Source organism: Leopardus geoffroyi, chromosome D2, assembly GCF_018350155.1.
Source record: "Leopardus geoffroyi isolate Oge1 chromosome D2, O.geoffroyi_Oge1_pat1.0, whole genome shotgun sequence".
Lineage (NCBI taxonomy): Eukaryota > Metazoa > Chordata > Mammalia > Carnivora > Felidae > Leopardus > Leopardus geoffroyi.
In genome coordinates, this window is record NC_059334.1 from 78384987 (window position 1) to 78411882 (window position 26896).

At 40.8% G+C, this 26896-nt stretch overlaps 1 protein-coding gene across 9 annotated transcripts in view; it reads right to left on the bottom strand.

Moving 5' to 3' along the window:
• The window catches only part of ATE1 (arginyltransferase 1), a 154014-nt gene that overhangs the window by 97052 nt on the left and 30066 nt on the right, over positions 1-26896 (bottom strand). For all 9 annotated transcript variants that reach the window (XR_006701841.1, XM_045439730.1, XM_045439729.1 and 6 more), the window contains one exon: positions 13174-13206. Coding sequence is in view for 8 of the 9 variants with exons in the window: in XM_045439730.1 (XP_045295686.1) it covers positions 13174-13206 (33 nt within the window). In the remaining variant the exon portion in view is untranslated. The remainder of the gene's footprint in view (positions 1-13173; positions 13207-26896) is intronic.

Consider the following 26896-nt stretch of genomic DNA (forward strand, 5'->3'; position numbering starts at 1 on the left):
AATCAAACTGGCTTAATGATTTGGATTTAAGAAAGGAAAAAGGTAGGTCTTTTCTCAGATTAGTATTAAGTATAATATAGGAATAGATTTTTATTTTTTTTAATTTTTTTTTTCAACGTTTATTTATTTTTGGGACAGAGAGAGACAAAGCATGAACGGGGGAGGGGCAGAGAGAGAGGGAGACACAGAATCGGAAACAGGCTCCAGGCTCTGAGCCATCAGCCCAGAGCCCGACGCGGGGCTCGAACTCATGGACCGTGAGATCGTGACCCGGCTGAAGTCGGACACTTAACCGACTGTGCCACCCAGGCGCCCCAGGAATAGATTTTTAAAATAATCCTCAGTTTGTTTCCTAATGAAGAGGATAGTCTAAACTTCCCGAACTACTCTCTGGTTCATCAAAAAAGTTAACATCATTCCTACATAATGCTCGTGATTCGAAATTTTAAATTTGTGTTCAACTGAATTAAATTGCAATTCTGACATTTAAAAATATTTCATAATTGTGGTGAAATATACATAACATTTACCATCTTAACCATTTTTAATGTACAATTCAGCGGCACCGAGTGTACATTCACGCTGTCGTGCAACCATCACCACCCACCCACAAAACTTTCTCAAATTCCCAAACTGAAATCCCGTATCCACTAAGCAGTAACACCGCCCCCTTCCCCCCGCCCCCCCCCCCCCCAGACCTTGGTAACCTCTGTTCTACTTTCTGTCTCTATGAATTTGCCTACTCTAGGTACTTAAGGTAAGTGGAATCACACAGTATTTGCCTTTTTGTGACTGGCTTACTTCACTTAGCATAATATCCTTAAGGTCCATCCATGATGCAGCCTGTGTCAGAATCTCCTTTTTTAAGGCTGAATATTATCCCATGTTATGCACATACCACGTTTTGTTTATCTCTCCATCGGTCCAGAGACACCTGGGTTGCTTCTACCTTCTGGCTATTGTGAATAATGCCTCTGTAAACAGTGGTTTATAATACCTGAGTCCCTATTTTTAATTTTTGTGTATATACCTAGAAAACTGCTGGATCACGGGGTAAATCGATTTTCAATTTTTTAAGGAACTGCCTCTGGTTTCCCAGAGAGGCTGCACCATGTTACAAGCCTACCAGCAGTGCACGGGTTTCAATTTCTCCACATCCATGCCAACCTTTATTGTTTGCTGTATTTTTGATAAGAGCCATCCTAATGGGTGTGAAGGTGGTATCTTATCGTGGTTTTAATCTGTAGCTCCCTAATGATTAGTAATGTTGAGCAAATGACAAACATTTTTATGTGTTAGGTTTTGTGGCGGCTTAAATGGAACTTCTAAGATTCTTATAGAATTTTAAAATGTGGATTAATAGGGGTGCCTGGGTGGCTCAGTCAGTTAAGTGTCTGACTTCAGCTCAGGTCATGGTCTCACAGTTCATGAGCTCAAGTGCCCTGCATTGGGCACTGTGCCGACAGCTCAGAGCCTGGAACCTGCTTCAGATTCTGTGTCTCCCTCTCTCTCTGCTCCTCCCCCACTCATATGCAGTCTCTCTCTGTCTCTCTCTCTCTCTCTCTCTGTCTCTCTCTCTCTCTCACACACACACACATACACACACACAAATTAATAAAATAAAAAATATTAAAATTTTTTTAATGTGGATTAATATAAATCAACAAATTTGACAGACAACCTTTGGATAACTAAGTAGTTTCTAAGTAAGAATGAATACTACAACATTGAGCATAATATTTATAAACTTGTCCTGCTTGATTTATACATGCTATAGAATGACTGTCTCTTTGGGTCATGTCATTAAACATGCTCATCTTTGCTACTATGAGAAGATGTAAAAGGGATGCATAAGAAATTTGTGGTGTTTGTTTTTAGGTACTTTCCCAGTCTGCTCAGATGCTTCTAGATGACAGAATTCTCAATGACCCACCTCTCAGTTTTGAGAACCCAAAGCTATTACTTTATTAAAAGATATAATTCATATGTACAGTTGAGACCATATTGAAGGCAAAAATAAGAAACACATTTGGGTAAGCAAGATAACAGCAAAACACTTGTTTTTATAGAAGAAAGTGAGAATTGTTCTAAGTGTCAGCTTGCTTCAGAACATAAAGCACAGTGAAAGACAAAGCTGGAGGGACTACAAGTTTTAAGTTGAGTAAAATGTGTATTATTTGCCTAATTTCTAATATTTGAGTCTGAAAAGCAGCTACAGTTGACCCTCGAACAACATGGGAGTTGGGACACCAACACACCCCCAGCACAGTTGGAAATTCACAAGTAACCTTTGACTCCCCCAAACTTAACTACTAGGAGCCTACTGTTGACAGGAAGTCTGATAATAGAAACAGTCAATTATTTTATGTTATAGGTATTATACTGTATTCTTTATAATGAAGTAAGCTAGGGAAAATAAGATGTTATTAATAAAACCATAAGAAAGAGAAATACATTTACAGTACTGTAAAAAAAAAAAAAAAAAGTCTGTGTATTAATGGATCCACACAGTTCAAACTTGTGTTGCTCAAGAGTTAACTGTATAAAATGTGTTAAAATGTTGGCTAAGTTCACTCAGTTTTGAAGGAGCTCTTTATTTGAGATACCCCTACTCTATAAGTGAGAAAGTGAGGCTCAGGGTCATGAAGGGGCTTACCCAAGGTCACAAGACCCATTTACAGGAATGAGAAGGGCGGAAACCTGGAATTCTCAACCTCAGTTCTGTGTTTTTCTCACTGGCCACTGTTTTCTGTGGTGTCCCATGTCAAAACAATCATAATATTTAACATGTTCTAGTCAATGCAATGAATTAAGGTATTTTCAGCAACTTACTAAGCCAAGGATGAATCAAGAAATGTATTTCTCAGTGACATAATTCATAGGAAATGAAATGCTTCAAAGCAAGCAAAAAAGTTTACCCTAACATTTATAACTTAAAACTAGAAGTACTGTAAAGACGAAAATTTGAACTTTACAAAGAGCTTAAATCACGGAGGAATGGTTTATAGCAAATGTGTTTTAGTAAGTGTGACAGGAGTAAGAAAGGAATTTATTTTTGCATTTTCATCACAGCATACATAAAAATGAAGATGTTAATCTGTTAATCGTTTTCTTTACTTTGACATTTCCTTATATTTTTAAATCCTAGCTATCCAACAAAAAGACTTCTGGTGAGACACCACAAAACACTTACAAGGAAAAATAACAGAACTCCAAACTTCACAATTCTACAAATGAGTCCATATTTATTAAACTCTACAACAAACACCTTAGACTTGAGAGTCATGATCTTAATGAAGGGCCCCCCTCCTTCACACCAGTTCAGTCAAGAATCTTGCTTCTCCGGTCTTTCTTACAGAGGGAAAAGCAGCCCCCAGTGACAACCCAAACCGATATTTTTACTTAGAAGTGAATGACTGCAAACATCAAGCAAGACTGACATCCCCGTGGAAACTAATCCACCCCAGGATTTTCCATTCAAACATCTTCTGAAGCATTCATGCGCACTTAATGGGTAATGAAAACTGTCCAGGCAGATGACCCTAATTTTGAACACAGTTGGAAGATCCTCGGACCAATGATGAAAACCACTACCTGCTAAAGAAGACTGATCTGCCAAAACGATATCTTGAATGGACTTCCGTTTTAAGATGCCTAAACTGATCTAAGTCCCATGCCAGAAAAATCTTCAACAAGGAAATTTATGGCATCTTTCTACTTAATGTCTGGTTTTCTATTCTGGTATGCTTTCTTTTATTCTCAGAATAAATTTATAAATATATATATTTATATTTATATATATATTTATTTATATATATATTTATTATATATATAATATATATACATTTATTATATATATAATATACATATTTATTTATATATATATTTATAAGTTTATTCTGAGAATAAATATATATATATTTATTTTACTCACAGGAGGTTGGTTTCCCTAAAAAGACTTCCAGATAATATAACTTCACTATAAAATATAAGGTTTCAAGTAACACTGGCTCAACTATCATGTGATGTCCAGAAACAAGTTGTTAGCAAGTTCGTCTACTCAACAACAGTTACTGAGTGCCCGAGTGAGCCCAGAGAACACTCTTCTGACTGCCACATGAAAGACGTTCAAGCACTATCTACTGAGGCGGATAGAGTGCAAAAACGAAGGTCTTCAGTTCAACAGATTCTCTGTCAGTGGCCTCACTAGCAGTCCTGCCCCAGCCACAACTGCCCAATAGCCTCCAGACCTGACCAGATGGGAGAGTAATCAAATGATGATCCCAGTGCACTCGGGGATCTGGCTCCAGAATTCTCACTGGTGCTTCTGCCCAACACCACTCAACCGGATTCCACAATATGTGGGACTCAGCCTGAAAATGACATGACTCTTTCCCAAGCCACAGAACTAGGAAAAAAAAACAGCACTTATATCTCACTTTTGCCCAGTGGATCAAGCCACAGCCTAGCTTTTGTTTTCTGATTGTTAAGTACCAAGAGCAGCCTGATGACCATTCTCCAAGATCTAGCCCCCGTTCAGACACCTCTGTCCGCCCTGGTCCTGGCCCTTGAAACACAACTGTGCTCGCAGACACCCTACCAGACAGCAGGTGAAAACTTCCCCCAGGTCACCAGCTCAACGCTCTCCCTAGCCCTCTCTCCACAGATCTCCAGTTCAAGCCAGCTCTCTGGATATCTCAGCATCCCCCTTATTCGGTAAAATTGTTTGCACTCCCTCCCTCCCCAAGTTTAGGGGCTCAACGTTCTCCACCGCACCTTCCACGACCACCTCTGTGAGGTCCCTTCAATGCCAGAGGACCCAGTTTGGGGAAGAGCCATCCCCTCTTCCGAGTTCTGGCCGCTGGAGAGATCCTGACTTCTACCAGAGCCACCCCCAGCAGTGATACTTGATCTGCTGACAGACTGCAGAGATGGTTAGGTTCTCTTGGGTCCTTTTTTTTCTCGACGGCAAAACAAATGCTCCCAGCCAGTGACTCAGGGGGCAGATCCCCACCCCTGCTACGTGCAGCTTGCAATCGGTGCATATCCACACACCTAACGGGACACACTGCCCCAGTTTACCAGAGTTCCAAGTGAGAAGGAAAGGAGCTCTCAACTTCAAAAAAAAAAAAGCTTGGAGAAAGGGGGCCGGGGGGTGCCTGGGTGGCCAAGTTGGTTAAGGGTCTGACTTCGGATAAAGGTCACAATCTCACGGTTAGTGAGTTCAAGCTCCCTGCTGGGCTCTGTGCTGACAGTTAAGAGCCTGGAGTCTGCTTCCGATTCTCTCTCTCTCTCTCTCTCTCTCTCTCTCTCTCTCTCTCACCCTCCCCCACTCATACTCTGTATAAGACGGTCTTATAAGCTATCAAAAAATGCTAATGGCTAACATTTAAATTGAGAGTATTAACTACATAGTTAATATTTAAATATTAATTAAAACATATCTATTTCAATATAGAATACCAGCTTGCTGAATACCGAAAGTGTGCACCCGTCTACACCACAACTAGGGACACGGTAAAGATGCCAAGATGTCAAGCTGAATCAGATCTTTTCTACACATTTTAGAAAACTAAAGGATGAAGAAATGATATATGCCTTTTCTCCCCAGCTTTATTTACACATGACAAAATTCACCCATTTTAAGTGTAGAATTCGGTGATTTTTTTTTAATTTTGTGAATTTTAATATTTATTTTTGGGAGACAGAGAGACAGAGTGCAAGCAGGGGAGGGGCAAAGACAAAGGGAGGCACAGAATCTGAAGCAGGCTCCGAGCTGTCGGCACAGAGCTCAACACAGGGCTCAAATCCATGAAGCATGGGATCATGACCTGGGCCGAAGTTGGACGCTCAACTGACTGAGCCACCCAGGTGCACCTGAATTCTGTGATTTTTAGCAAATTTATAGAATTGTGGAACCATCACCACAGTGAAATTTGGGACCATCTCTATCAACCCCCCCCCCAAAACTCCTGTGAGACCCGTTTGCAGCCAGTCCTCCAGTCCTACCTCCAATCTCATTGATCTGCTTTCTGATTCTCTGAATTTCCCTTTTTTGGGTAATTCATTTAAACGAAAACACACAATATGCAGCCTCCTGCGTCTGGCTTCTTTCACCTAGCATAATGTTTTTAAGGTTCAACCATGTTGTAGCCTGGATCAGAATTTGTGCCTGTTTATTGCTGAACAGTATTCCACTGGACGCATGGACATTTAGCCATTCGCCATTTGATGGACACTGGGAATTATTTCCAGGTTTGGCCATTATGAATAATGCTACTGTGAACTTTCACATCCAAGTCTTTGTTTGGATGTATACTTTCTTTCTGCTTGGGTATATTCCTGTATTTTGGGGTCATATAGTATCCCTATCTTTAACGTTTTGAGGAAATGTGAAACCACAGCTACAGCATTTTAACAATCACGCCACAATGTATACAGTTGCCAATTTCTCCACATCTTGCTGACACCTGTTACTGTCTTCTGATTATCCCCATTCTAGTGGGTTTGTGATGGTATCTCATTGTGGTCTTAATCTGCCTTTCCCTAATGGATGGTGAGCATCTTTTCATATGCTTATTAACTATTTGTATGTTTTCTCTGGTGAAATATATAATCAAGTTTTTGCCTATTTTTTCAAATGTTTATTTATTTTGAGAGAGAGTAAGAGTGAGTGGGGTAGGGGGAGAGAATCCCAAGCAGGCTCCACACTGTCAGCACAGACCTGATGTGGTGCTCAATCCCACAAACAGTGAGATCATGACCTAAGCCAAAATAAGAGTCGGATGCTTCACCAACTGAGCCATCCACGTGCCCCTTTTTTTTTAACTACACTGTTTACCTTATTATGAGTTCTTTCCGTTACTGAATCTAAGCTAATTCCGTTTAATTTTTTTTAATCTTTTTTTTTTAAATGTTTATTTTTGAGAGTGAGAGACAGCACGAGTGGGGAAGTAGCAGAGAGAGTGGGAGTCACTGAATCGGAAGCAGGCTCCAGGCTCTGAGTGCTCAGCATAGAGCCCGATGCAGGGCTCAAACTCACAAACTGTGAGATCATGACCTGAGCTGAAGTCGGACACTAAACCGACTGAGCCACCCAGCGCCCCTAATGTTTATTTATTTTTGAGAAGTGGGGGGGGGGGGAGAACAAGAGAGAGAGAACGAGCACGAGTGCAGGAAGCAGCAGAGTGAGGATAACACAGATTCCGAAGCAGACTCCAGGCTCTGAGCTGTCAGCACAGAGCCCGATGCAGGGCCTGAACCCACAAACCATGAGATCATGACCTGAGCCAAAGTCAGACGCTTCATCAACTGAGCCACCTAGGTGCCCCAATTCCATTTTGACCAGAGATTATTTCAATCTTTTTCAATTACTAAAATTTGTATAATGGCACAAATTTGTATAATGGTATGGATTATAATCCATAATATATAATGGTCTCATCTTAGTGAATGTTCCCTGTGTATCTGAAAAAATACGTAGTTTGTAATTCCTGGGTATAGTGTTCAATAGAACTTAATACCTACATATGACCCCTAGCTACATACACGCTTCGGACAGTGCAGATACAGAACATGTCCATATAGCAGAGTAATGGTTCAGATCGTTTCTATTTAGTGTCATCAACGGGGCTGGATTTAAGTGGACAACTTGCTATTTGTCTTCTGTTCATCTCACTTATTCTTTGTTCACCTTTCCTCCTTTTTCTGCCTTTCATGAGACTGAAAACATGTTCTCATGGCAATTATCTCCACTATCGGCTTATCACCTGTATCTCCTCGTTTTTAAGGCTGCTCTAAGGCAGCAGTCTTCGACAAGGAGCCAATTTACCCCTCTGGGACATTTGGCAAAGCCTGGAGACATTTTGTTTCAACTCCGGGGGAGGGTGCTAATGGCACCTACCAGGTAGAAGCCAGAGAAGTTGGTAAGAAAGACACGATGCCCAAGATAGCGCCCACAAAAGATTTAACCGATCCCAAATGCCAATAGTGCCAAGCTTGAGAAATCTTGCTCTTGGGTTTACAAAATACATCTCCAACTTATCACTGTCTTCCTTCAAATGTTGTATCACTGCAGGTAGTATAAGAATCTTATAGCATTACCACAGGAGGGGGTGATGGGTGAAATAGGTGATGGGGATTAAGGAGCGCACTTGTCATGATGAGCACCGAGTGATGTCTGGAACTGTCGAATCACTATATTGCACACCTGAAACTAATACAACACTGTACATTAACTAATTGGGATTAAAAACTTTTTAAAAAAGGATATTATGGCAGTATTCCATTTTCTCCTTTCTACCTTGTTACTGTTGCCACAAACCAACAGCTGTGACGTTGAGCTCAGCCAATCTACCTCTCTGGGCCCAATTTTTCTTAGAACAAAATTGGGAACATCTATGCCACAGACACCCTGTGAGAATTAAAACAATAGAAGCCAAGAGCTTAGCATGGTACCCATCCGCTACATGTGCTAACATTTCGCTAAGTTATTATGATACCTGTTGAATGAAGACTTTAACTGATTTGAAATCAAGGAACAGAAGGACATACCTGAACAGAAACCTAAGCAACCTACATGCACACAGGGTGAAGCGTCGGACAAACACCTCTCCACCTCCAAAAGGCCAACGAGACTGCACCCTACCGGACTGGCTGGCCAACTCTGATTCGGAAGAGAATTTCAAGAATCTTTTAGCCTCTGATATATAATCCCTTTTATTTACCTACATTTAATTGAAGACATCTGTAGGTGGTGCCACACAAAACGTAATTCAGACTCAGAAATGTCAATAAAAATGTCTGTGAGGGAGAGGTCCGATGTAAACCTAGCAGGGGAGCGCACATCAGCAGCCACAGAGCCACATGAAATTAGAAATATAATGGAAATATGTTGCCTGACTTGACGAGGTGATAAAAGCTCTTTTCCCATAAAGCTTAATGAGCTCTATTAGTTTTCAGCTTACAGGAATGTAAAAGGGTCAGCCCCACAGAGGGAAGTAACTGACTCCCCACACATGGCTCCATTCAAATGACAGCAGATCAAATTACTGATGTAATTACTATAACCTGACAATTTCGTTAGATTCATGTGGCAGTTAACTGTTTAGGACTTACAACAAAGGGACATGGTTCATTCACAGTTCTGTGGACAAAGTGAAGTTTAAAGTCTCCTTCGTTTTCAACTGCAAGTCTCATGTATTTTACAATCTCCACCAGAATTATTTTTCTTTTGATCAAATTTACGGAAGGTGTTTGGGTATTTACCACATGTGTAATTTTCCTTCTTCAGCTAAAACATAAGCCCAATGGCAAAATTAAACATTTAGGACTCCTAACACTCTCCAACTTTGGCTTGCTTTGGCTTTCAGGCTCTGTGTAGTGGCAAAGGGAACAGAATCCTGAGCTCAGTGCTGTTGGAAATTTGGGGGTAGCAGCCACTAACTCTGCCGACAGGCAGCCGCCCCGTGAAACTCCAGGCTAGCAAAATTTCAACAGAAAGCTCTCCAAGTATTTCCCAAATACCTCAAGAAAAGTAAAGCACATTGGTCATCTCTAATTTTGATTTTTTTTCCCCTTTCCCATGTCCATAAGCTCAGTACAAAAACAGATATTTAACCAAGTAAAACACAACTCTAGATTATTAAGTGGAAAAAGCAGATCAGTCAGAAGATGACAAAAACTATCACTAAAATTTCATCGTATCTTCCCTTGTTTTTCACCAAAAATTAAAGTTGCCATACATAGGGATTCCCAATATTTAGCCAGATGTGATTTTAAAAAGTATTTGTTCGGTGCAACTCTAGGTGTATGGCTGGAAAACTCTAAGCCCTATCCCTGAGAGCATCCAAAGATGGAAAAGACAAAGATCCTGATCTTCAACGGCTACAATCTTGCCAGGAAGACCGTTTACCATATTGAAACACGAATATTAGGCCTCATGTGTTTTTAGCTGACTCCTGCCAAGTTATGGATAAAAAGCCTGCTGCTTGCGGCCTCAGCCCCGCCTGGCTTATTCATTCATTCGTTCATCCATCCATTCAACAAATATTTATCCACGGCCTCCGATGTACTACTTACTATACTAAAATTAGAAACACAAGGAAGCAAGAAAAACAGGGTCCTCTTTCATCGGGCTTGCATTTGAGAGAAGTCTGTAAGTGAAATCTATTCAGAAGTCTCTTTGCCACTGTTTAGTGATATCGCCCCCACGCAGTGGACATCAAGCCCCAGCCTCCTTATTCACTCCGTGTCCGGATCAGTCAGACCATTCTTCCTGGTTACTCCTCAGAAGCTCTTGCTGAAATCAAGAGTCCAGCCTTAAACCTCATCGGCATTCTCCTCACCTGAGCTCCTGCAATTTCCTCACCTGCCTTCCCCCCCCCCCCCCCCCCCCCCCCCCCCCCCCCCCCCCGCCCAAGACTAGACCCTGTTTGCACATCAATCAGAGACTTCCCTGATGTACTTCCCAAACGCTGACTATAAGAGCCACCGCTAAAAACCTACCAAGGTATCTCTTCTCCCCACTGTGGCTCCTTCATGGAAAAGAAAAGGGTAAAACAATGTAACATGTTGTGTATCTCCTTCCTAACTAATTTCTGTATGCTTAAATTATTTTTCAATTGAGATCTGCATTATAATTTTGCACCCTACCTCTATCTCAACATAGCAAAAGTATCTTGCGTTGTTTTGCTCATCAATATGTACTCACCAACACGTATATGCAGGATGCCCATCTTAATGGCTGTAGAATGTTCTATCAATAATATGGCTGGCTATACTATTATTTACTTGACCTTCTCCTAATGCTCCTCATTTACACTGTTTATAAATTTTTCACCATAATGTTGTAATAAACATTTATGCCAGTTTTGTCCCCATCTTTATTTCTCTGGCAGTGATTCTTAGACAAGGATTATTCAAGCACACAACTGCAAGGTATGAATTTATAGGTCTTAACGTAGATGCCCAAACCCATTTCTGTAAATGGTAAAGTTTAAAAACATCCCATCTCCCCAAGCATTCATTTAAAAAAAAAAAAAAAAAAAAAAAAGGCATCTTGATAGGTAAAAAACCATTTATCACTATTGTTTTAAACTACATTTCTTTGATTACTTACAAGGTTAAACTTTTAAAACATTTATTACCATTTGTATTTCACATAAACTAGCTCATCAAATCCAACCAAAAATTATGCAAAAAAATAGTACATTAAGTATAACCTTTTTATCACACTTTCCCCAAACTGCCTTTTTTTTTTTTTTTTTAACGTTTATTTATTTTTGAGACAGAGAGAGACAGAGCATGAACAGGGGAGGGTCAGAGAGAGGGAGACACAGAATCCGAAACAGGCTCCAGGCTCTGAGCTGTCAGCACAGAGCCTGACGCGGGGCTCGAACTCACGGACCGCGAGATCATGACCTGAACCGAAGTCGGCTGCCCAACCGACTGAGCCACCCAGGCGCCCCTGAACTGCCTTTTAACTATACCTGTTTTCATGAAGAAAATTAAGGATGTTTAACAGAAGCAAATCTTATTTTTCTATCCTTTCCTTTGTGATACTTCTCATTCTGCTATGCTTTAAAAATGCTTCATCTGGGGCGCCTGGGTGGCGCAGTCGGTGAAGCGTCCAACTTCAGCCAGGTCACGATCTCGCGGTCCATGAGTTCAAGCCCCGCGTCGGGCTCTGGGCTGATAGCTCAGGGCCTGGAGCCTGTTTCCGATTCCGTGTCTCCCTCTCTCTCTGCCCCTCCCCCGTTCATGCTCTGTCTCTCTCTCTGTCCCAAAAATAAATAAACGTTGAAAAAAAAAAATGCTTCATCAACTAAAAAGATTATATAATTTATAATGTCAAGTTTCTTACAGTTTGGCTTTTTAATTTTTGCACTAAATTTTACTTAAAATTCTATGTGACAGGCATTGTGCTCAGTGTTTCCCATACGCTATTTCATTTCATTTTAATAACCATGAAGTCTTACCATTTCCACTTTTCGATTAACCAAAAAATGCAATGACTTGCTCATGGGCCAACCATGCCCCCATTACTCCCAAGTAAGAGAAGGGAAAGGCAGAAACAGAGTCTTACTGTGTGGGCTGCAGTACAGCCCAAGAGGAAAATACAAAATATTACTAAGGTTTGAGTAGCACTTTCAAAACCGCTGCCATGTCCACCGCTTCACTGGTGAAGGAGGAATTATCATTTGCATTCAAAGATAAGGAAAGCCAGGCTCAGGGAAGTTGCGATTTGCCCAGTGTGGCTAGTGAGGAAAGGCAGGCTCTGAAATCAAGCTTTGGTTCTGAGTGCAAGCATCTCTCCACACTCTCCTCTGCCTTCTCTTTCCTCCTCCTTCCTCGAAGCCTCACCCAACTTCTACAAGTTATCTGGATAACCGGATATCCGGTTATCCGCCTCAACTCACAGGACAGCTGCTGCCCTGAATACCTTTGTCTCACAATGTTACCACTGCCGTCTCCGCTCTACACTGCAGAACCTTGATGATGGCTGAATGTGAAAGTGGGTGAAGCAATGAGAGAGGGAGGGGAAGGGCACGAAGGGGAGGGAGGGGAGGGAGAGGAGGATGGGGAGGGAGGGGAGAAAGAGGGAGAGGGGAGAGAGGGAGGGAGGAGGGAAAGGGAGAAGGAGGGAGGGGGAGAGGAGGGAGGAGGGGAAGGGAGTCAGAGGGGGAGGGGAGGGAGGAGGGAAAGGGAGACAGAAGGAGAGAACATGCCTGTGTTTAAGAGAAGCTCAGTAAGTCCTTTGCTCTTCCCTTATCAATTTGGGGGTTTGAAATAGCACTCTTAAACCAACAGAAACTTCCCTGACAACGCCCCCTCCACCCATGACCCCTCTAGCTCTCTTTTAATGCCAGCACAGTTAAGACAGAGTAAGGCTAGTGTCAGTTACTAAGGAAGCAGATACAATAAGGCTTTTTACAATGAAAGACTGATTTCAGTTTGCTTAAAGAAAGAAAATGTACTTAAAAAGAAGCAACGACCTGTTATAAAGGTGAACAGTTCTGTAACCTACTGGAACTCATCTCATTCATCAACATTCATATGTGTTAACACAAAATGATCACCTCTAAACTATCAAATAAATGCCTAACAAAACATACCAATAGTGACGTGTCCAATTAGCGATTCTAGCATGAAGGTCGGTGAATAAACGCTTACCTCCAAAGGTGAGCTGCAAAGGAATCTTGTGAACTGCAGAGCCACATTTGAACCGAATCCGTTTCATCCAGTAAATGGGCAGCAAAAGACAGCAAAAAAGGAAAAATTATTATTCCATGTTTTTTCAATAACAGCATCTAAAGTAAACCTTAAAGTCTCTAAAATTAATGGTTTTAATACATTGTGTAACTCATCCACAGGTAGAAAAAAGTTCAATCTACCCATAGCTGGTACTGAGCTACCTAAATTAAACATTTTTAAAAACCTGTACAGAAACCAAATTAAAGCACAACAAATGAGTCCTAAAAGCTTTCATTTTTTAAAGTTTCATCTTACAACCCTTCCAAGGGAGGGATGAGCAACCTTCCTGATGATGAATGCCACTGGCAAAATTAAGTCAAGGCTGAGAGAAGGAAAAGACAGACACTAAAGGGGAACCAAGAAAAAAACTAACAAGTCAAGACCAGGAGAGGAGGCTGGGTGAGCAAGAGGGAAAGGAGGGGAGTCACCCCCACCCGGGGGCCTGGCTGCCGTGATACCCCCTCCTGTCTTTCCTTCTCTTGTGCAGCCCACGTGCACAGTTGGTCTCTCTGCTGTCGCTTTCTTTGACACAGGGAGGCTTACGGAATTTCAGCTCAAATGTGAAACATGCTAAGCGTTATACACTTGCTGGTTCTCAGCATTTAAAGAAAGAAACAAAAATCTTGGAGGGGCAGCAGGGAGCCACGGACAGACCACAAAGCAAGCTGCTGGTCAGCTCAGAAATGAGGACTGTCACACAACTTCATACATATTCATGATGGTAATTCATAATGTTTTTTAGATATTATTTATAAAATCAACATTTCAAATCCTCTGAGAGTTACTTGAGAGTTACTGTAATAATAAAATGCCCAAGTAGTATAAACTCTTGATCTTTCTAAATGCAAAATAACCACAATAAAATGCAATAGCAGGCCCGTTTCCAAGCACTCTTGAACTTCCTCTCCACAACAAAGCTAGCTAGTACTCATAGGGAATACAGATAATTTGATTCTCCTTTAGAGATACACACTGAAATATTTCTCAATGAAATTACATGATGTCTGGGATTTCCTTCAAAATCACTGGGGGTCAGAGGAAACTACTGTAGGGAAGCGTACAGATAAAACAAGACTGGCCATTATATTAAACCGGTAAGGACCGGAAATGAATATATGCAGATTCCTTATACGACTCCTACTTTGTGAATATTTCCATTTTTCTATAATAAAGTTTAAAAAAGTACTATCAGACGCTTCCTCCCCGCAAAACTAAAGCAACTACGTTTGTAAAATGTGACGAACGCACACCAAAGCCATGTAATTAACTAGTATCATCCAGGCCCTAGGTGACAGGGTGTACTTAAGTATTTTCTTAATTTAAATACCAATATGCAATTAGATATTAACTGTTAAGAGAACTTTCTACTGAGGGTTGATGGCGGGTGGGAGGGAGGGGAGGGTGGATGATGGGTATTGATTGAGGAGGGCACCTTTGGGGATGAGCACTGGGTGTTGTATGGAAACCAATTTGACAATAAACTTCATATGTTGAAAAAAAATAAAAAAATTAAAAAATTTAAATTTAAATTTAAAAAAAAGAGAACTTTCTGAAAGTGCAAGATATACCACAACTTTATTTTTTCTGAGTAAGCTCTATGCCCAATGTGGGGTCTGAACTCATGACCCCGAGATCAAAGTCACAAACTCTACCACTGAGCCACCCAGGTGCCCCTAGGATATACCAAAATTCTAAGTTTTCATAATGCTGATAGGAAACAAATTAATTCTTTTGAAATTTGAAGTGCAACCTTGTGGTCTCAGATTCTTTTCACAGTCGCCCAACAAGAGACAAGCCCTCCTACCCTTCCTCCTAGGAGTAAAAAGTGGTAACTGAAAGGCCAGCTAGTTGCAACAGTGGAGAAAAATGAGGTTCGGCGAATGTGTATTTCAGAATGAGAAATGTGCTATTTCACAGTGTCTGTGCTTTTTCTCCACCATGTGCGTGCTAACTACAGTTACACATTAAACTTTAGTTAGGAGTAGTTCTGTTTCAGAAGCAAGTGATGTATCAGTTGGGATGGAGGTTACTTTAAATAACAATAAACAGAAGCATATAAATTACTCTCCAAGAAAACTAAGGTCTCCTTGCCGTTCCAATAACTTACATACATCTTTGTCACAGGTGTATATAATATTCCTGTCACAGCTTTTTCAAAACAGACCTAAAATTTCCCACCCTGTTGGAAGCTGCCAAAACATGAAGTACTAATAAGTAAAAGTTCTGAATTCCCAAAGCAGTAAAAACAGAATAAGAAATCACAAGGCGCACACTCTCCTATTCAAAGGACATGAGAAAGGTCCAAAAATGCTGCTTCTTGATTAGTGCACCAGAAAACCCACTGCCAGAGCCCTTCATTTAATTAGTAAATTCTTTCATTGTGAAATTACACATGACATTCAAGACAAATGGTAATACTCTGAAAAGAACTATAAAAAGAGCAAATATAACTGCAAAATCTGTTTCGTACATACACTGTACCTGACAACAGAAATAGATACATGTTATCTAGAAACAGAGGCCTTCTAACAAATCCCATCACAGTGTCTGATCAGTATGAAAACGGCTCGGTGCTACTGTCACAAGAACAACAAAGATTACGGCCACCGTCAACAATCCACATTAATACCACTTTTCTAACATGGTTATACTAATGTAGCTATTTTAAAAATATTATGTTATGGGCACAGTTAGCTAGTAAGTTTAAGGAAAGATCCTATTTTAGATATTTAGGCAAAATGTTGAGAAAATAAAGAATTTACTATGTTTATAAAATATCTGACTTTACAGACAGGAACGTACTTCATCATTCTAGAAACAACTGGAGGTAAATATAGCCATAGTCTTTGTCTTCCTATGTGTCTATTTTAAAGACCACTTCTAAGAAATGTTGATTTAATATAGCTGGAAACAGAACAATCAGCCTGATATTTGGCTTTTCAAACGCAAACAGGTAAGATTTCCCATAACAACATTAATAACATTATTACTTGGGACTCACTTGCTAAAATTCACAAAAATTTTAATCGTCAGTGATTCTGTCTACTCTCGCATTTTTTTTTAAAATAAGGATTATGTTCTGTATTTAGCATCCATGCATAAAGAGCCTCAGTACCATTTCAAAAATCTCTCAGGCCTCTAAAAAAGGGAAAAGGATAGACCCAGAACAGTTCTCATGTTCCACAGCTGCTTACTGACCTTGCTTCTCTTCCAAGTGTTCTCACCACTTCCAGCCACATCGGTAGCTGTGTGGTAACACATCATTCCTTCCAGAGAAGCACTTAATGCTTACCAAAATTTTCTCAACAGTTTTCCAAGCACACAAAATTGTAGTTTAACTTCCTGTCAGTTATGATTAGCAAGTTGTTTCTTTTCCCAAGCCTTGCTGTTAACCCTGCCAGTTATGCTGGTGGACGGGGTGGGGGCAGCAGGGTAGGAAACAAAGGGAGCAAAGAACGTCCACTACCGGTTTTGTCAAAATATTCCTGTACAACGATAATCATCTATTGATCTTCGTAACATAAAACATTCAACGCGTAAGAATTTAAGCTACTATGTTCCTCAAATGCCTTTCCTGTTTCATCAGGAACCATGTTAAATTCCTATATTTTAACAAAAAAGGAACACTAGACAGCAATTTTTACAAGATAAGCCAGTTTTTTTCTAAACTGAAGAGCATCAGTGAGTTATACCTATTTGTCAAAGTAGAACTGCTTTGCTTATAACTACTTGCTTATAACTACTCATGTAGAGTACTCATACAAAGTACTACTCTATCTCTCTCTCTCTCTCTCTCCTTCAAAGATAAATAAACATTAAAAAAAAACTTAAAAAAAAAAAAAAAAAAGGTCCAACTCTTGATTTGGGTTCAGGCCCTGATCTCAAGGTCACAGGGTCGAGTCCCAGGTCGGTCTCCTTGCTGACAGCTTGCAGCCTGCTTGGGATTCTCTCTCTCCTGCTCCCTGCCCCTCCCCGCCTTGTGCTCACTTTCTCTCTCTCAAAATAAACTTAAAAAAAAAAAGAAAAAAAAGAAAAAAATACATTCACAAGTAACATAAATGAGGAGGACATCCCATGCTCTGTTCCCCAGCCTCACCAGTGTCCCTGACCCCGTGTGAGCATGTCCCGCCTCTCCTGCGGACTGAAACATACCGCCTGAGAAAATACACAGGTGCATGCTCTTTATCCAGGCGTCTGCCAAGGAGCCCCTCCCCTCAGAGCCTCTTCCCCATCGCCTTAGGTAACTGTCACCATCACCAACTCTATCCCTCCCCTCTTCTTCATTAACTGTCAGCCCATATTACCCTGACACTATACTTTTTATCTTTCTCACTAGCGTATAATCTGAGGGTAAGAAATTTTCTGTCTTGTTCACTACGTTGCATCCCTAGAGTCTAAAATAATGCCTGGCACAAAGTAGGAACTCAGTATTTGCTGCTTAAATGACTACGTGCATTCATTCATTCATGACTTAATTCATAAACGAATAAATGAACATTCACGTTCTTTCCTTTCTCCCCTATGTTTCTTCATGGCCTCTGGCTACTTTGTAGAATTGGATCACATCTGGTCAAGGTGAGATGCCACAACCAGAGAGAAGCAGTCACCAGTAACCAAGAACTGCTATCACTGAAGAAACCACCTGTGCCCTTGTCATTTGATCTTCTCAGGAGGGCCAGTGTCCTCCAGGAACACCTTTAATTTCCTGCAGGGAAACTTCCAGTAAGATTTTTTCTTTTTTTAAGTTTATTTTTAGAGAGACAGAGTGCAAGCAGGGGAGGGGCAGAGGGAGAGAGAGAATCCCAAGCAGTCTCCCTGCCCAGCACAGAGCCCAACATGGGGCTCAATCCCATGACCCTGGGATCATGACCTGACCCAAAATCAAGAGCTGGACGCTTAACCGACTGAGCCCCTCCAGTAAGTATCTTTGAGGAACAACCACTCAAGAGACTGAAGGCAAAACCAGGGATCATTTTAAATGCCACTAAGTTGGGTAAAAGAATTCAAATTGCCCTTGAAAAACTGGGTGTCTTCCAAAAATCTGGGTAAGAATTAGGGATAAGCAGAAAATACAAAACCTAGAAATAAAAATCAGCAGGAAACAATAATCGAAACAAAATTTATTTTAAAAGCCCTCTGATTAGGGTTGCCTAGGTGGCTCAGTTGGTTAAGTGTCCGTCCGGCTCTTGGGATCAGCTCAGGTCATGATCTCACAGTTCTTGGGATCAAGCCCCACATCAGGCTCTGTGCTGACAGCACGGAGCCTGTTTAGGATTCTCTCTCTATCCCTCCCTCTCTCTGCCCCTCAGCTGTGCAAGCACACACTCTCTCTCTCTCTCACTCACTCTCACTCTCTCTCTCTCACTCTCACTCTAAATAAAAACAGGGGCATCTGGATGGCTCAGTCGGTTAAGCATCTGACTTCAGCTCAGGTCATGATCTCACAGTTCATGAGTTCAAGCCCCACATCGGACTCTGTGCTGAATGCTCAGAGCCTGGAGCCTGCGTCAGATTCTGGGTCTCCCTCTCTCTCTGCCCCTCCTCCGCTCGTGCTCGGTCTCTGTCACTCAAAAATAAACAAACATTAAAAATTGCTAAAAATAAATAAAAATAATAAAACTTTAAAGTAATAAAATAAAAGCTCTCTGGTCAAGATACTAAGAAATAGAATATATTATCACTAATTTATCATTTAAGTATTCATTTTTATTTGTAAGTATTTAAGTATTATTTAATTATTAAAAGCTAATACTTAATTTTACTAACATATTAATAATGGTTATAGGTACTACTTACACACTTATCAAATCACTTATTTCACGCAAGATCCAGTGTCTCCACATCACACTAGGTACATATATTTCCAATAATTTTTATTATTAGTATTTTAACATTATGATATTAATGCAAACTTATGAAAAGATGTCTTTAAAAGAATTTTTAAATTCATTTTATTTAAGCTAAAATGAACAAAGGACCATGTCTTATTCACCTCTGCATCCCCAGAACCTACCACAGTGACTGGAACATGCTAAGAATTAAATGTTTATATGACTGAATAGAAAAATCACACTTCTCCACAGCCCAGAAGAAACGAACATGGAGCCATGCTAAGTATATTTCAATTTCTAGAAAGACTGTCATAAAAACATATATATATACACAAATACACACACACACACACACCAATATTTACAGACCTATACAAATATATCTCCCCTATTTCCCTTAAAGGCGGAATTATGCTCTGGATAAATAGGTATAGAATACATACTTTTTACTTTTACAACTACTGACTAAAATAAAGTCAACTACTTTTTAGTCGTGCAAGCAGTTGCCTAAAATTATTTGGCATATCAAATGAATTACCATAGCAAAAACACAAACTCTCCTTGTTTAGACTAGTTATCAATAGGTGGTATTGTTCGCTTGTTAGGTCATTACCAGGAGGTCATAAAACTTGAGGTTCCGCAGATTTAATGGAAAAAGCAGAGCTAACATACAAGAGCTAAAGACAAATTGTGCTCACGACAAGATTATTCCTATCACCTGAGCTTTGCACTCACTAACACGTGCTTAACTCATTGTAGGCAGATTTCTCAACACTCTCTTTCAGGAAATCCAAAACAGCTTTTACTTATTACAGAAGGACAACTGTCAAGGGCTTTTGACATCATTTGAATTCTCCTTTTGCTTCACGTCACGAGTTTCAAGAACACGATTTTCCTTCTGAGTAGTTTTCCATTTGGCAAGAGGTGACTCCCTCTCCAGCTGTTTCTCAAGAACAAGCCACTCGGCTGCTCACTCCTGCAGCGCATGCCCACTGGGCCCCTACTCGGTGCCAGACGCTCTGCTGAGCCCTGCGTGTTTCTTCGGGTTCTGGCACCAGATTTTTAGAAGTAGGTGTAACAGCACAAAGTATGCTACACGTTACGACAGAATAATGAGCTAATTTTTCAGAAGGAGAGAGATATACTCTAAGAATAGGCAGGAAGCTCTATTACAAGTGGAAAAAAAACAACAACACAGAAACATCCACAGTTCCTTTTTCTCCCCTTATAAGTAAAGCAATTCAGAAATAAATGTTTAGGGGCACCTGGGTGGCTCAGTCGGTTAAGTGTCTGACTTCAGCTCAGGTCATGATCTCAAAGCTCATGAGTTCGAGCCCCACGTCGGGCTCTGTGCTGACAGCTCAGAGCCTGGAGCCTGCTTCAGATTCTGTGTCTCCCTCTCTCTCAGCCCCTCCCCCGCTCATGCTCGGTCTCTCTCTCTCTCTCTCTCTCTAAAAACTGAATAAACGGTAAAACAAACAAAACCATATGTATAAATCTTCACCAAGTGATACCTTTTATAAGTTTTATGTGGTATAACAGGCTTTAAAAGACTAAAATTACATACTGATGAACCAAACTGGTTTTGAATATTATTTTCCTTTGAACTAATTCTAATGAAACATAAAATTTCAAACGTATGTGATCTTTTCATTTGAACAAATATTTGAATTCCAATGGAAAAACGAAACAAAGAAAAACAGAACTTTATTTGCAAATGCCGGTGGGATGGGCCAACAGTATCCCTTACTTGCCCATGACCTCAGTATCTCTGATGAGTCCTAGCCGTTTATCACCTGCATTCTAGCAACTGGGGTGTAGTCAATGACTCTTTGGCCGAGCACCTTCACCTCTATTTAATCCTCATGACAAACTCCTCTGCACTGTTTCCCCCCATGTTTACAAATGAGGAACCTGAACCGAATAAAGCGGAGCCATCAGAAAACTGGCCCAAAGCCACACAGACACAGGTAAGATTGAAAGCAGGAATGCAGCGTCAGGTTAATCAAGAATCAACGTGCATGTGATGCAAAACACGCCATCTGACACCCACCATTCCATTTCACTGCTGCATCCCTCAGCTTTCAGGAAACAACGTGGGCATGTTTATGTTAACTAGGATAGCTGTTACATACCCGGCAGGCCATTATCGGCCACTCCAGAATTTCAGATACTGACACTTAAGACAAGACCCCCAGAAGAGAGCAGGAAAGGTCAAAATGAGGATGGCAAACAGCATGCTTATGTCCACAACCCACAGAAAAATCCCTGAAGTGCCTTTTCCCGTCTTCCTCCTCACAACTACCTTAGTAACAATACACCTGGCAATCTAGTTTCCAAGCCAATGATTAGTATTTCTACTCCTCCTTTACACCCACTCTGCTTTTCCTCAACGCTCCTCCCCTGCTAACCTACTACTAATTTACTAATTTCTGATGCTTACTGTTTAAATGACCATTTCTGACCACCTCCTCCCACCCCTGACCGTGAGCTCCACAAGAGCAAGGAATCTTTACATGACTTACTCACTCATCTGCCAACTGTGCTGAGTGCCTCGCGAAGAGTACATGGCACACAGTGAAGTGCTCAATACGTATTTTAAGGGAAACACTAAGAAGCCAGAGATTAGAGAGGAAAAGAATGCTGAAACCAGACAAGCTACTACAGTTCAGGACTGACAGCAAGAAAATAAAGGAAAAAAGATTAAAACAGAGAAACACTATGGCGGAAAAACCAGTCGTCCGAGGGCACGTGTCACAGAAGAATCCAGCAAGGATAGAGTGCTCCCGAGGCACCAGGAGAGCCATCAGCAGCAGTCAAGTCCTGCACAGCACCCTGTGTGAGAAGACAGGGAACACCATACACTTGGGGAAAACGGTCATTTTAAACGAGTAGAGTACATAAAGCCTTAGCAACAAAAAGGTTCCAATTACTGGAGAATCTGCTAATGCTGAAGATTTCATTCACTAATGTCAGTTATCCTGTCTTAATTATTGAGGCCTGCTTTCACCTTTCTGGACTTGAGCACCGTGGTCTAGAGTAAATAACACGGAAATTTACAGACATCGTTCTGCCACTAACCATCACCTTATCTTGGACAACCTACTTTAACTCTCTAAATAAGAAATTTACACAATGGCTAAGATCCTTTCATGTCTAATATCGTAGAATGCTGTGATCTTATGATCTGAGACAAGTCTTAGAAACTGCTGACAAAGGAAACGTTAAGGAAAAATGTTCTCATAGCTGTAACTCCACCTTTGCATCTCCCCCCAAATTAACATTATGCTGGGGATACTATCTTGCCTCTGCTCTAACATATTTAGGTAAGTGACTCAAAAGCTTCAGTAACTGGAGTGCCTAGGTGGCTCAGTCAGTTAAGCATCCAACTTTGGCTCAGGTCATATCTCGCAGTTCATGGGTTCAAACCCCGCGTCCGGCTCTGTGCTGACAGCTCAGGGCCTGGAGCCTCATCAGAGTCTGTATCCCTCTCTTTCCACCCCTCCCCCATGCGCGCATTGCTTGCTCACTCGCGCTCTCTTGCTCTCTCAAAAACAAACAAAAATTTTCAAAAAATTTTAAATAATGCTCTAGTAACTTAACTACTACCAGTGACAAATGTCTCACAACACACCTTAAGACATACTACAATACAAAAGTCTCTTGGCTCAGGGGCTGTTCAGAAGAGGCTTTTTTGACTGAATTGTACAAATGACTGTCAAAGCTACCTACTTCAGTCAAGTACGTTATCCCTGGCCTTAAAAGTAAATAAAAAAAATATTTCAAAACGCTGAGAACGTGCCATCATACAAACTCTGTTAATTATATGAGCTAGATATTTATCAAATAGTACATGCCTATACACGATTGCCTGATTTCTCTACATAGCTGAAGAAAAATGTCAGTCTGATACAACGAATACTTTTGTAAATCTAAGTTATTGTTTTCACATATGTAGAGTAAGACTATTAAGATAAAAATGAAGCTAAAGAACATAAGCTTCTTTAAGTTCCAGAAAATATTTAAATCTTTACGAAGCAAAGACTCATTTATAAAGATCATATTCAATGCCTCAATGCAAATTACCTCTAACAAACAGCAGAAGAAAAGCATTTATCCTGACTTCGCGGGCTGTGAACACACAGCTTACACAGGGTGCTCGGGCAGAGCAGAGCCAGGGTGGAGGCGCGCGCCTGTTCTAGAGCTGGAGCACCACCTAGTGTCGGGAGGGAGGAAACAACCCAGGAGTCTACCACTTCCGGTCACAATGGACTCACAGCAACCGTCTCCCCTTTTCTTCACCATTCTGTCAAATCCTATATGCCTGAATGCAAGATAACTTTCCCCAAAACAAGTATTCTTCAGAAGAGGGGGACTCCTTACGTTCGAGACTCTCTTAGGAAGTTCTGTGAACTAATAATTTAGAAAACTTCCTGAGGAAGCACAGTAGTGTTAAGTTTTGAATTAATACAAGATCTGACGGAATCAGCCAACAAAAAAATTCTTTACAGGTAAAAGGGCACCGTTTCAGGGGCCTGTCTCTGGAAAACCCAACACACAAAAAGTGGCAAGGGGAAGGCAGGCTGGGTTGACAATGCCGAGGTTTAGAGATGAGCACACAGGGGTTCCCTATACTATCTTTAGCCTACAAACGCTTGAGATTTTCAACTTTAAAGTCTTTTATTCTTTTTAACTTAATTTTATTTATTTATTTTGAGACAGAGAGCAAGTGGGGAAGGGAAAGAGAAAGAGGGAGAGAGAGAATCCCAAGCAGGCTCCAGGCTGCCAGCACAGAACCCGATGCAGGGCTCGATCCCACAAAACGCGAGATCATGACCTGAGCTGAAAACGAGAGTCGGTCGCTTAACGGACTAAGCCACCCACGCACCCCGATTTTAAAGTTTTTTTAATTAAAAAATATTCAGATTTACTTACTAATCCTAGGAGGTAGGACTTTCAAGTAATATGTGAACTTCTTTTCAAAAAAAAAAAAGCCTTTTAAACTAAAACTCCAAGAACAGAATAATAAAGTTTATTAATCTTTTTTTTAAATCTTGTAAAGATACCCTTAAGGGGCACCTGGGTGACTCAGTTGGTTAAGCATCCGACTCTTGGTTTCTGCTCAGGTCATGATCTCATGATTCGTTGAGATCAACCCCACGACTGGGCTCTGCACTGCTTGGGATTCTCCCTCCCTCTCTCTCTGCCCCTCCCTTGCTTGTGCGCCAACTGTGCATGCTGTCCCTCAAAATAAAGAAACTTTCTAAAATAAATAAATTTAACAATAAATATTGTTTTGCTTAAAAAACAACAAATGGTAACACTGTGAATGTCATGATTATCTACAACCAAATAGAAAAAAACTCTTCTGATGTTATTAAATCGAGTACTTGCGGCCTAACACAACATATCCATTAGTTTCATCCATGGATTCAGATTGAAACAATCTGAACAGCAGCAAAGAGTATGTGCTGTGTAATCTGTGCCAAAGGGGTGGCTCTAGTGCTGACAAAGACACCTGGCAGGTGACAAACCATTTTCACCTTCCCCTGTACTTTCTTGTTACTAATTTGTGAATGTGTAACATAGGAGGGAGAATGAAAATGTGGAACAGCAGGGACCACGAAGCCTGAGAACCTACCTCTGTTTCATCATATAGAGAACAGCATGCTCACAAAAGGAAATATTTTTGGAATACAGATCTCTAACAGGACCTTATTAAAAGCAGGTAGGGGTCCACTTGCAAACCATGAAGCCAGGGGAAAAAAAACAGTTCAGGAAGGGTTCTGGTCAATATCATGGAGGGAGAATAAAGTCAGAGGAGTCGCACAGCAGCTCCCCAATCCGTTACCACAGCCCCAGGGATTGTAGGCAATGAAGACAGGTGAACGATAATGATGCCACCAGAAGGCCCTTTGTGCTGGACACTGGGTTTGCTCCAATATGTGACCAACCCCCCCAAATCACTCAAGCCAGGCTTACTTTCTATCCTCCCTAACTATACCTCAGGTAAAAGCCTCAACCTTACCAAAAAAAGGGAGCGATAGGAATATTTCTCTTAAAATTTAAATAAAAATTCCTTTAATCCCATAAAAATGCAACTATGAGATGATGCACACACATACACAACAAAATCACACATTTATTCCACAGTGAGGGAAAAAGGGCAAAAGATAAGCCTACCTGTTTATTGCAAACAGAACATTTCTTATGGACCAGTTAGACTAGGTGCTTAAATAAGTATTTTCTTAAGGCAATAAGCTGGATTCAGTCACTAAATCTAACAGAGCAGATTCATATTCTCACTGAGAAAAATGTTATGAGTCATTCAAGATGCTGTCTGTTAGCAAGACAATTTTTCCACCTTATCATTTACATTGTTAAGAACATTCCTAGTACTTCAGGACGGTCACAGTGCTGCCGTTTCTGTCACCCCCTCAAATGCTCACCCCCCTTTCCTTTTCCTGTTGCCATCGGCATCAGTCTGTCACTTGTTTCTCAAAATTGTATAGAGCAGGGGCACCTGGGTGGCTCAGTCGGTTGGGCATCCGACTTCGGCTTGGGTCACGATCTCGCAGTTGGTGGGTTCAAGCCCCTTGCTGGGGTCTGTGCTGACAGCTCAGAGCCTGGAGTCTGCCTCAAACTGTCTCCTCTGTCTGCCCCTCCCATGCTCATGCTCTGTCTCACTCTCTCAATAATAAACGTTAAAAAAAAATTGTTTTTTAATTGTATAGAGCAGAAATACAAAACACAACTCTCTCTAAAGAAGTTAACCAAAATAAGACACTTCCTCTAACATCTTCCTAATAATTTAAAAATTAATCAGGGATAGGTTTCTCACCCATTGTCAAAAAACCAAAAGCTTGCTACCACTCTCTGCACGGCATGCTGTGGACGAGGGCACTCCCACCAACTTGAGTACCTCTGGGAAGGGAATTTGGCAAGATCTAGCAACATTATATGAACTTCTGCCCTTTGATGCACCATGTGAAATCAATCATAAAAGTATACTTTTACACACGCACAATGACAAAATGTTACTACCGGTAGCAGTACAAGATTAGAAATAATCCAAACAACGTGCAGTAGCAAAAGGCCGCTTCAATAAGCTACGGCCCTGTCCTTTCCAAACAGCATGGGACTGAAATAACAAAGAATTAGGGTTCTCTATGATATGCTAGGGCTGTGACCTTGCTTGGATAGGTTTCTAGGGAAAGAAGAAAGGTGCCAAAAAGTGTACACAGGATGTTTCTCTTAGTGAAAGAAAGGAGGGAAAATAAGGTTATGCAGATGTATTTGTTTATTTTTGTAAAACCAAACCAAACACCAGAAGAATGTTAACAGACACTAATCGAGATGGTTATTACCACAGGGCAGGGAACAGGCTGGAGCTGTGGAAAGAAGGCTCCTCTAAGTGGATCTCCTTGGTTGACTTTGGATTCACATAAATGTATCACCTATTAAAAAACTACAATTAAGAAGTAAACCCTCAAATTCAAAGCCACAGAAATAAATGAACGTTAAGTCAATCTGGTAACATAACCACATAAGAGAAGAAAATTACTCCATGTGATTTCTGAACACAGTATTCTGATGGAACTTCTGATGTTCCAAAAAGAATCACAAAAGAATCATAAACTTCACTTATTAGCTGTCATTACTATGGCTACTGATACCGTAATGTTGAATCTACTTTAGGTATATCATAATACAAAGCGAGTTCAGAAATATGCTAATGTAATCAAGAAACAAAAAAGAGAAACAAATACAAAATCAGAGAAGTTAAGACAACACCACATGTTAAATTTGAA